Below are 12,643 nucleotides of genomic sequence, written 5' to 3'. Positions count from 1 at the left end.
CACACACACACACACACACACACACACACACACACACACACACACACACACACAGCTGTCTTTTCACATCCGTTTCCTCCATTGTGCTGCTCAGTGCTGCCCGGGATGCGCTAGCTACAGCAGAAAATTCTCCTCTCTCAAACACCTGCAGATCAAGCAACAGATGCACAGAGTGTTTCATAAATCAAGATGTCTCCATGTCTGTGGGCTGAGTCCTGGGAAAATGACTAGCCCCTTTGACTCTGCAGTAACTCGCACACGCTCAGTGGCACACAGCAGCAGTATAGTGGAGGAAACTGAGATTGGGGAAAGACAACAGGATAGAATGGCTTCAGGGCCCATCTCAAGCTGGGCTCTCACGACACCCTTTGAAATGAAACCCAAAGTAGAAGATTCTTCTCACCATAGTTCAAAAAAGATGAGAGGTTAAATGTACTCTCACTTGCATGGCATTGTCTATTAAAGTCACCCAGGCCTTAGAAGGGGAAATCTTATTCTCCTTTACACAGAACTATTGTACCAGTGTGTGTGTGATGACACATGGATTGTTATAGTAGCAGTTGTTTCTCTCATTTTCCATTTTAGTTAATTCACACACTTCTCAAAAACATAAGATCACATGAACGATGAGTCATACCATTGCTGCATAAACATGTGCCAACACCCAGAAGCTAGGATGTGAAATTATCTTTTGTTTTTGCAAGATTGGTCTGTTATTGTGCATATTAGACAGCTCAAACCTTGCTCTGGTAAGTAGCATACAACTTGAAATTAATAGCTGGTTGGTGACTTTAGCAGGCATGTCATTTGCAGTTAAACTCACTCATATAATACCGAAGATCAGAGTATTTGGAAAAAAAGATGAAGAGGGGATTGGAGCAGGATTTGGCATTGATATTGTGACATTCTTATTAGCAGGAGTGCAAGTACAATGGTACCTACCAGTACGCATTACCGGCAAGAGATTTTTAGTGGGTACAGGGTACTGGAAAGACTCGGGGCTAGTCCCCCCCATCCTCTGTAGTGGGGGTAGGACTGCAATCTGCTCCTTAAAGGAGCAGAATGCTGCTAGGGAGGGCATTCATTCTTTAAATGGTTTTAACAGCACAATACATATGCTAACAAACTTAAACAAAGGCTTTGTTTAAGTTTGTTAGCATATGTATTGTGCTGTTATGTTGGTCAGGAGTCCTCAAGAGGGAAGAGGTGGGGGGGTGGAAGGTGTTTAAACCATGTTTTTTATTCTGTTTCTCCCCATTGGTCTGAATTATCCATGACATCCATACTGCATCACATCAAGTCCAAATCATTAGAGGAATGCCTCTGCTTGCACTGACCAGAGGATGTTTGGATTCTGATGTCAGCCCTGTTCTGCAGCCTTACAAGAATCAGGTATTGTCCTCAGTGTACACAGAATTCTTCTTTGCACCCAACCTAGTCTAACATGCATTTTTGTTAACTGGAGCAGCAAAACAAAGAAAACAAGTGCCTCATTTTCCATCTTTGTGGGTGAGAGAACTATAAGTGAAGATTATAATGCCAGACACTGATGGCCTTAAACCAGCTGCCTCAGGAATCTGCCAAGAACTTTGCTGAAAATATGTTCCTCATCTTAGCAGCGGAACTAAGACTTATCACACATCTGCCCACCTTTATTCAAATGAAGCTCCTTCTAATATGACAGCTCAGGCATTGTCAGTTTCATCCAGAACAATTTACAAACTTGGAACCTAATCCTGTAAACCCTTAATCATTTGATCAATCCCATTGAAGACAATGGGACTATTTGCATGACTATGGACCACTTTTGTGGACTGGTAAGAGTTTCAGGAGTCTCTTCCTATAAAGGAAGTTGAATCCCCCATTGAAATGCAATGTTTGGGTACAATACCATAAAGCAGTTTAGGATACAGTTCTACTTAAAATTTGTCTTTTAATAATTCATACATATGCTGAAATGGCTCCTCACCCATCTCCCATATTCCATATAAACAGACTGAATACTACATATGTGGGGGGAAAGTGAGAAGTTAAGCATGTTGATATTTGTATATACAAAGGGGGGTGTCGGAGGGGACAGGGAGAGCGTGGGGACCCTGGGCTGAGGGCGGGGTGGGGAGGAGTCACATGGAGTGTCACATGGGGAGGTCACGTGCTCCCCCCCTTGTGTCCCTCCCATGAGTGCAATACCGGCAAGAAATGATTTCTACTTGCACCACTGCTTATTAGATCCCCCACAATGTCTGCATCCTCCCCAACAGTAAATGCTTTCATCATTTCCACCAGTGCAACATGAACCTTACCAGATAGCAGAGAAAAAACCCATCTCCGAGACCACTACTAGGCTACAAACTCTTCCATAATTTTCTGTAAGGCTTCAGCTGTTTCCAGATAGCCAAACTTGGTACACACGGTGCTCTTTATTAACCCTTTCAAGAGGTATATTTTATAGAGAGAAAAGCTATATTGGGCAATTTTAGTCATTGTTCAAAGGCAGCCTGGCTTCAAACCCTTTTAATGGGAATAGTCTTTGTCACCCACTCCTCCAACTGGCTCACTAAAATGTTTAGAATTCTAATACAATTCCAAAATAGGTTTTATGTGTAGCATTGTAGGATGACTTTGTTGGTACTTGGCTACTAGCAGCTATTCTACATCTAAAAGAGAAAACTCCATTTTGAAATCTGGTATCTCATATCCCTGCAGGACTAGACACAGGAGTTTTATAGCCCTGGGAAGGGGCAATCCCACATTCCCAACTGGACGTGGAAATCATTTCTAGTCCTTGAAACATCTGACATTGGAATTTGCAGTAACATTTTGAGATACAGCAATGGTCATTTTTAGAAGTTTCTATAGTTCCTTATGAGCCCAGTGCAGTTGGACTTTTGGTAATTAAAAACCACATTCACAGATTCTATTTCAGTCCATTGAATACTGTCCATTATAAAACATGCAGCTAGATGCTGATCTTATTTACCCTGACATAAATGTAGACTAGCTTAGTTGAAATTACTAGAGTTATTCTGGATTCATACAACAAAACAGAGATCAGAATCTGGTTTATGCGGTGAAATGATATAGTAGTACAGATCTTTATTTTAGTAAAGTGTGTCTTTCGTAATTACCCATAATTAGTTATTCTTCTGAACAGATTTGTATCTTTGATTTTAAATCAATAAAGACATTTGTTAAAAAAATATCGTCCAATGGTCTCTACGCATGCTCTACAGTTTATACATGTATAAAAGGTCTTGTTAAGCCTAGTGGCAAAGAAGCCAGTAGAATACTGAGGTCTAATTTTGGGTGGGCCACTGTATGATCTTTATCAAGTCACTTAATCTTGTACCTCTTAACCACTTAACCTTATGTTCTTATACCTCAATCAGCCTTACTGACAAATTAGATTTTTAAAACAACAACACTTAATTGACAAAAAATGCTACCTGGGACCTCCACATATGACTGCACCTGAAGAGTTTGAGGCCTATTTTCTTTACACCATCTATAAAATATTTATGGGGAAGAAGCATTTAAAAAAGAGAACTCTATGGTGGTATTAATATTTTTCTTCAGGAAAAATAAAGATGCTGATTGAATATGAATTGTTTACTTGCTCAGCTAACCATAAAAAGAGAAGGTGGCCTACTGTAATTTATGATTCCACCAATATGCATTTTATTGGCTATGAGTGTATCTTTGTTAGAATTCCAAGCTGATGAAAGCCTCATTAATGTCAACATTCTTTTAAGCAAGACTGGACAAAGCAGTAGCAAGAATACTCCAGGACACTATCCTGTATTGGCATGGATGGGCTTAAATGACATCATTGCCTGACTCCTGCCATAACAATATAATAGGTCCCTTGTACCTCCACAGTCTATTACTCTATTTCTTGGCTAAGGTGCTGCCTCTGCTTACCGCTGTACAGAAGATGCAGCTGCATTCTTGAAGAGCAGTCATCTTATCAAGAGAATGTTCACAGAGACATAGCTTGCAAGTGACTAGAGGTTCCAGAGACAATCCCCCAGCTTCTGACATGTCAGCTGTCATGGTATGATGGCTGATCTTACCAGCAGAGTCCATCCGTTCATTAATATCTTACTCTGGTCCAGTCAACCTGCAGAAAGAAAACAGCTGAAACTCCCCAAAAGCAATGCCAGTAGCAAAAAAGTTTACATAATAATCCAATGTAAAGCTATCTAAGAGGTTTGGTTAAGTGAGCTTCCTCTAACCTACCTGTAGTTCCTAATTCATTTTAGAGTTGTGTATTGTATATCTGGATGAAAACCCTTGTCGGCTGAACTGCTAGATGTTGATCAAAAACCTTCTTCTGTGCTTGTTTTCTGACTGGGGCATTTAAAAAATACTGCACAATACTGGGGCTAATTTCATTTGACTATTCTGTTTCATGATCCTCACGTTAACTTAAATGGAGCATTTCAAATTCTGAAATGTGAAATGGTGGAAAGTAAATATACCGATTTTATTCAGAGCTTCTTACCATTTCCTAAACAGAAAAAATGGGGTGCAGCGATGAAAGCGCACGACAGAGAGTCAGACGGTCTGGAATCTATTCAGAGTTCTGAACAGATTTGTTATACAACCCTGGGTGCAGGACTATCCACAGTACACATTAGAGAGTGTTCCCAGCACTAGATGCCTGATTCTCTGTTGGCCTGCAATGTGTGTAGTCATCTTCACCAGAGAAAAGCAGTGGTAAAACTTTGGCAAATCAGAATGACAGCATTATGCACTCACTTTACACAGGTGTAAATCACTATGATAATGGAGAATCAGGTCCAGTATTCATGTGTGCATGTGTGAATGAGAAAAAAAAATATTTTTCTCCAGAAAAATGGAACTGAGCCCATTCAAAACCTTTTTGGAGATATAAAAAGTCTAGGTTATTTTATAAATTCTTTTTAATTTCTAGACTCCTCTATACTTCCTGGTTGTGTCTGACAGTGACGTCCTGAAATACCATAAGAAGAGCCTTTCTTGTTAGATTTGGAGCCCAATTTTGCAGACCCAAGCAATGGGCTAAGGTTCATGCATCCAGACTTCTGGGTGCTTATCCAAAGCAAAGCTCTCCTTTAAAGGTTCACTAAGTCCAATCCTCATTCCATTATCCTTAGCTCAGTCTCTTTATGCTACCATGCCATCCATAACAATATAGCTCAGTGGTTTGAGCATTAGCCTGCCAGGGCCGGCTCTGGCTTTTTGGCCGCCCCAAGCAAAAAAAAAAAAAAAGAAAAACCCAGGGCGGTCAGAACGGCAAAGCAAAAAAAAAAACTGCGGCGCGGCCGGAGCCAGGGTGCAGGGGTACTCCCTGCGCTGCGGATGTGCCCCGGCTAGCGGGGGGGGAGGGGGAGAAAACGGGGGGGAGAGATAGAGAAGGGGGGCAGCCAGGGCTTCAGTGGGGCGCTACCACGTGGACCCGACCGGTGCACCGCCTGCTGGGAGGCTCCGCGCCGCTCCGGTTGTCTAGGAGGGAAGGACGCGGACTGCCCTGCCAGGCTTGCTGCAGGGCGCTCCCGTCCTCCGTGCTGCCGCCCCCTACAGGGCTGCCGGAGCGGCACAACAAACAAACAAAACAAAACAAAAACAAAAACAGCGGCCGTGCCGCCCTAGGATTGGGCAGAATGCCGCCTTGAACAATCTGCCGCCCCAAGCACCAGCTTGCTCGGCTGGTGCCTGGAGCCGGCCCTGTAGCCTGCTAAACCCAGGGTTGCAAGATCAGTCCTTGAGGGGGCCATTTAGGGATCTGGGACACAAAAAACAAACAAAAAAAACCTGTCAAGGACAGTACTTGGTCCTGCTAGTAAAGGCAGGGGACTGGACTTGATGACCTTTCAAGGTCCCTTCCAGTTCTATGAGATAGAAGTTTATATATCTCCATATATAAACAATGAGTTCCTCATAACGGTAGAGCTAGAACTATAGCCATTGCCGGAAGCCTTTGGAACAAAACACCTCTCTGAGTCAGAATCTATAATACACCGTTCTATAATTGCTGTGTCAGTGAGTCACTGGAACTGTGATAGTGGATCAAGAACTACCTACCTGTTACTTAGTTCTACATTTTAGATCTTAACCCAATATATAAAGAATTACACAGATACACAGACACTTCTACTGCAGCTGTACCTTCACAGTATTACACTCTTACCATACGCTATGAAGCACAATGTTATTCACTTCAGTACCATGCAGAATTTCCAATTTTTTTGGTACCTATAGTGAAATATGTGGCTGGAAATAGGAACTAGAAGGGGAAAAGAAGAGGGGGAATATTTTAGGTTTGGGATTGCAAGACAGAAATGGTTGTTCATCTTTTCCAGGGTCAGATTTCCAACTAGCTCTAAGGGGGCTGTGACGCTGGATTTGCACTGCGTATGAATGAAATAGAAAAGAGGTTAATGAGACTCAATGTGGGTCATGGAGTTAACAGATTATTTATTAATTTTAAAGATGGTCAAAATTTGGCAAAGTGACAGACAAGTAGCACTAGCAACTGTAAAACACACCAGTCCTGATTCTCCTCTATGTCTGAGCTGGGCTCAGATGTAGTAGAGAATTGCAGCCACAGGGAGCTGGTTGTGGCTCCCTGGTTCCCAGCTGCCTCGCCCAGGTGGGCACTCAAGTAGAATGGGAGCTACTCTGCCATTTGCAGATAAGGCTTGGTAGACCTTGGCTCTACTACTGCCCCCTCCTACTCCACCCCAGGCCTCTCCCTACACCAGGGGTAGAGCAGCAGCTGATGCAGGAGGCAGCTCTAGCAGAGATTCCCAATACATGGGGGAATTCTCCTGTGAGGATTTCCGGCCAGTGATGCAAAGTGAACTTGGAGGTGGACTAGAGAATCTGGCTCATAATGAGGTCAAATCCAGTTTACCTTACCTAGCACATAGTCCCACTGCAGTGGGACTCTGCAAGTGAGTAAAGGAAGCAGGATTTCATCCAGTGTCCACACCCACACTGTGCAAGCTTTCCTCAGACAGCCCTGACCATACACTTCAATCCTGACCTACAACATTCCTGCTATGCAACATTTAGGCCTCCTCAGAGCAGTCAATCCATAAACAATCTTCTAATTGGCACAGAGGTAAACTAGAAACACTGAAAGTTTTGTAGGCTTATTTTATTATTTTAGTTAACAATAACAGAGGCCCATTAAAGTGCCTTTACAAAAGATTAAAATTCACATTATAATCAATAAGTAGACTGCCCCCAAGTCTACTAAGCACATGCCAAAAATTCAAATTCAACACAAATGAATTAACCAACAGCTACACATATCTGGAATGAAAAAAAGTCGATGGAAGAAAAAGAAGGTGCCCCATGTTTTGGTCAATAAAAATTTTAAATATAGCTCTCTGAAGAAATTCAGAAGACCTGCTGTCACCAATTCAATGTCATTTACCCAAACAATGTCTTTGAAAACTGATTTTACAAGACTTAACAAATCTGTAAGCACTGTGATCCATTCTATCTTCCCAACTTTTCCTTTCTTGCCTTTTTCTTACACAATGCTTTAACCCATTTAAAATAGGATACCCACGTCAATATGAAATGTATTGTTGCCCCTTTTTACTGGAGGCCTAGTCAAAGTTTGGGGACCTGTAGGTGGTGTTCCAGTTGGGAGTACAAATTGGTGGTAGTCAGGTAGTTCTTTGATGCAATTTTGTTTATTTACAAAGAATGTATTCACTGAACACAGAAGGAATAAAGTAGCAGGAAACAGTTTATTTTGCTCACAGCACCAAACACACTCTTTTCAGCTTGAACCCCTGACTCAAAAAAACCCTCTCCCCAGGTTTCTTCCAGAGTCAGCCACCTGCTTTTAGCTGTTCCTTCCGGCTGTCTCTCTCACTTCGTCTGTTCTTGTCTGACCTCAGTTTCTGTGAGATCTCTTCCCACACACATACACACCTACTGAAAACAATACTCATCCAAAAACTCCTGTGTGTGTTCACACACCCTTTTGTTTTAGGTGGGGCTTATACTTAGAGTTATGTTAATTGAAGAATATGTTCACACCTGCCAATCTTAAATCAACCCCATTACAAGGTTTCACCCAGCTCATAACAGTATCATTGAAAGCTGAGTGGACTAGAGTACGGGGCATAACTGTTCAATAAACTGCTTCACTGAACAATAAAGACTATCAGCTGTTTTCTGAACAGTTACAGTATTCCAGAGATGCTCTAACCCCAAGAGAGATTCTACATTAAATTCTTCCTTGATGTAAATCAGAGGCATTATGCCAGGGATGTATTTGAGCTGCTATATGCAATGGCTGCCTCACAAGTGCAAAAGCCAAGAGATCTAGACTACTTTTTTAAAGTCATTGTCTATTCTCTTTACACTGTATGTACTTGTTTACTTAAATTGTACTAGCTTTGTCAGATGTGCTCACATTTCCATAACCATATGTCTAAGAGTAACAGCTTTGGTGCCACATGACCAGGTATGCCAGCAATGCCGCTCTGCCATGAACATTGGCCAAACCGGACAGTCTCTATGCAAAAGAATAAATGGACACAAATCTGACATCAGGAATCATATTCAAAAGCCAGTAGAAGAACCCTTCAACCTCTCTGGTCACTCAGGCCTGGTCTACATTATGAGTTTAGGTCAAATTTAGCAGCGTTAAATCGAATTAAGCCTGGACACGTCCACATGACAAAACCCTTTTTTTCGACTTAAAGGGCCCTTTAAACCGGTTTCTTTACTCCACCTCCGACGAGGGGATTAGCGCTGAAATCAGCCTTTCCGGGTCGGATTTGGGGTAGTGTGGACGGAATTCGACGTTATTGGCCTCCGGGAACTATCCCACAATGCTTCATTGTGACCGCTCTGGACAGCACTCTCAACTCAGATGCACTGACCAGGTAGACAGGAATAGCCCCGCGAACTTTTGAATTTCATTTCCTGTTTGCCCAGCGTGGAAAGCACAGGTGACCACGCAGAGCTCATCAGCACAGGTAACCATGATGGAGTCCCAGGATCGCAAAAGAGCTCCAGCATGGACCGAACGGAAGGTACGGGATCTGCTCGCCATATGGGGAGACGAATCAGTGCTAGCTGAACTCCATAGCAGTAAACGAAATGGCAAAATATTAGAAAAAGTCTCAAAGGCCATGAAGGACAGAGGCCATAACAGGGACGCACAGCAGTGCCACGTGAAAATTAAGGAGCTAAGGCAAGCCTACCACAGAGAGGCAAATGGAAGGTCCGGGGCAGAACCGCAGACATGCCGCTTCTACGCGGAGCTGCATGCCATGCTAGGGGTGCAGCCACCACTACCCCAACCGTGTGCTTTGACTCCATCAATGGAGAATCACGCAACAGGGAAGCGGGTTCGGGGTACGAGGAAGATGATGATGAAGACAATGAAGATAGCTCACAGCAAGGAAGCGGAGAAACCAGTTTCCCCAACAGCCAGGATATGTTTATCACCCTGGACCTGGAACCAGTAACCCCCGAACTCACCCAAGGCATGCTCCCAGACCCTGAGGGCGCACAAGGGACCTCTGGTGAGTGTACTTTTGTCAATATTACACATGGTTTAAAAGCAAGCATGTTTAATGATTAATTTGCCCTGGCAATCGCGGCCAGTACAGCTACTGGAAAAGTCTGTTAACATGTATGGGGATGGAGCGGAAATCCTCCAGGGACATCTCCAGAAAGCTCTCCTTGATGTACTCCCAAAGCCTTTGCAAAAGGTTTCTGGGGAGGGCTGCCTTATCCCATCCGCCATGGTAGGACACTTTTACCACGTCAGGCCAGTAGCACGTAGTTTGGAATCATTGCATAACAAAGCATGGCAGCGTATGGTCCCGGTGTTTGCTGGCATGCAGACAACATCCATTCCTTATCTCTCTTTGTTATCCTCAGGAGAGTGATATCATTCAAGTTCACCTGGTTGAAATGGGGTGATTTTATTAAGGGGACATTCAGAGGTGCCCGTTCCTGCTCGGCTGAACAGAAATGTTCCCCGCTGTTAGCCACGCGGTGGGGGGGAGGGGTGAAGTGATCATCCCAGAGAATTGGGTGAGGGGAATAGTTGGGTTTGTGCTGCATGTTAACCCGGAAACCGCAGCCCCTCCTTTTACATTGCAAACCCATTTTAAATGGTCAACCCAACGGGTGCTTGGTATGGGAAATGAGGGCGCTGCTGTTTGAAACCATTCCCACATGTTATGAAGGTTAAAAAAGCCAAAAGACTGTGTCTTACCATGGCTGCCTGCAAGCCGAATTCTGTTGCCTGGCACTGCCTGAGTGATCTCTCACACCAAACCGGCAGGCCCTCAATATAAGAGGAAAAATGCGACCTTGTAACGAAAGCACATGTGCTCTGTAATGTGAACAGCAAAATTTAACGTGAAAGAGTGTACCCATTGTTCTCTAAAATGTGTCTTTTTTAACCACCTCTCCCTTCTCCTCCACCAGCTGGAAATGTTTCTCCTTCACAGAGGCTAGTGAAGATTAGAAGGAGAAAACGGCAGACTCGGGATGATATATTCTCGGAGCTCCAGATGTCCTCCCACGCTGACAGAGCACAGCAGAATGCGTGGAGGCAGTCAATGTCAGAGTGCAAAAAAGCACAGTATGAACGAGAGGAGAGGTGGCGGGCTGAATCGCAGGCTGAAGAGAGCAAGTGGCGGGCTGAAGAGGATAGGTGGCATCAGCTTGCAGACAGAAGGCAAGAGTCGATTGCTCCGGCTGCTTGAGCATCAAACTGATATGCTCCAGTGTATGGTTGAGCTGCAGGAAAGGCAGCAGGAGCAGAGACCGCCACTACAGCCCCTGTGTAACCAACAGCCCTCCTCCCCAAGTTCCATAGCCTCCTCACCCAGACGCCCAAGAGCACGGTGGGGGGGCCTCCGGCCACTCCACCCCAGATGATTGCCCAAGCATCAGAAGGCTGGCCTTCAATAAGAGTTAAAGTTTTAAAGTTTTAAACTGCAGTGTATCCTTGTCCTTCCCTCCTCTCCCACCCCTCCCGGGCTACCTTGGCAGTTATCCCCCTAGTTGTGTGATGAATTAATAAAGAATGCATGAATGTGAAGTAACAATGACTTTATTGCCTCTGCAAGCCGTGCTCGAAGGGGGGAGGGGAGGGTGGTTAGCTTACAGGGAAGTAGAGTGAACCGGGGGGGCGGGGGAGGGTTCATCAAGGAGAACTATAGGCATTTCAACATCCCCAACGGTTATTTTCTGGTCCGGGAAGAAAGTCCCGTCCTCCAGCTTTTGAAACAGACCAGAGTTCCTGAAGACGCAAGCATCATGTACCTTTCCCGGCCATCCCACGTTGATGTTAGTGAAACGTCCCTTGTGATCCACCAGGGCTTGCAGCAGCATCGAAAAGTACCCCTTGCGGTTTATGTACTCGGTGGCTTGGTGCTCTGGTGACAAGATAGGGATATGGGTTCCGTCTATCGCCCCACCACAGTTTGGGAATCCCATTGCAGCAAAGCCATCCACTATGACCTGCACGTTTCCCAGAGTCACTACCCTTGATATCAGCAAGTCTTTGATTGCGTTGGCTACTTGGATCACAGCAGCCCCCACAGTAGATTTGCCCACTCCAAATTGATTCCCAACTGACCGGTAGCTGTCTGGCGTTGCAAGCTTCCACAGGGCTATCGCCACTCGCTTCTCAACTGTGAGGGCTGCTCTCATCCTGGTATTCTGGCACTTCAGGGCAGGGGAAAGCAAGTCAAAGTTCCATGAAAGTGCCCTTACGCATGCAAAAGTTTCGCAGCCACTGGGAATCGTCCCACACCTGCAACACGATGCGGTCCCACCAGTCTGTGCTTGTTTCCCGGGCCCAGAATCGGCGTTCCACGCCATGAACCTGCCCCACTAACACCATGATTTGCACATTGCTGGGGCCTGTACTTAGTGAGAGGTCTATGTCCATGTCAATTTCTTCATCTCTCTAGTCACCGCGCTGCAATCGCCTCCTCGCCTGGTTTTGCTTTGGCATGTTCTGGCTCTGCATATACTCCAGGACAATGCGCGTGGTGTTCATAGTGCTCATAATTGCTGCGGTGATCTGAGCGGGCTCCATGATCCCAGTGCTATGGCGTCTGGGCTGAAAAAAGGTGCGAAACTATTGTCTGGCGGAGGGAGGGAGGGGCGAGTGATGACATGGCTTACAGGGAATTAAAATCAACAAAGGTGGCTGTGCATCAGGGAGAAACACAAACAACTGTCACACAGAATGCCCCCCCCCCCAAAGATTGAACTCAAAACCCTGGGTTTAGCAGGCCGTTGATTTCATGGAGGGAGGGGGAAGCAAATGAATACAGAACAAATCTGGTCCATCTATCTTTTATATCTTAGGCTGGCAGCAGACGGTGCAGCATGACTGATAGCCATCGGCATCTTCTGGGTGCTTGGCAGAAAATGCTGCATTACGACTGCTAGCCATCATCGTCAAGACGGTTCAATAGGACTGCCGGCAGGACTGAGTCTCCAGGAGACAAAACATGTCTGCCCAGGTGCCTCTGACTGAACTCACTGAGGAATACGACGATGATGGATACCAATCGTAATACACCATCTACTGCCAAAAGGCAAGGAGCTGCTGCTGTGTAGCAATGCAGTACCACGTCTGCCAGCACCCAGA

The 12,643-nt window shown here is 44.9% G+C and overlaps 1 protein-coding gene across 1 annotated transcript in view; it reads right to left on the bottom strand.

Moving 5' to 3' along the window:
• RNF144B (ring finger protein 144B) overlaps positions 1-12,643 on the bottom strand; it is a 65,672-nt gene that overhangs the window by 33,533 nt on the left and 19,496 nt on the right. Inside the window, exon 2 of the mRNA XM_024217521.1 lies at positions 3,922-4,120. Coding sequence (XP_024073289.1) covers positions 3,922-4,086 — 165 coding nt within the window. The 5' untranslated portion in view covers positions 4,087-4,120. The remainder of the gene's footprint in view (positions 1-3,921; positions 4,121-12,643) is intronic.

Source organism: Terrapene carolina, unplaced genomic scaffold (assembly GCF_002925995.2).
Source record: "Terrapene carolina triunguis isolate 2854851 unplaced genomic scaffold, T_m_triunguis-2.0 Scaffold58, whole genome shotgun sequence".
NCBI classification, from domain to species: domain Eukaryota; kingdom Metazoa; phylum Chordata; order Testudines; family Emydidae; genus Terrapene; species Terrapene triunguis.
Note: the sequence above shows the minus strand (reverse complement) of the source record. Positions and strands in the feature narration are given on the sequence as shown.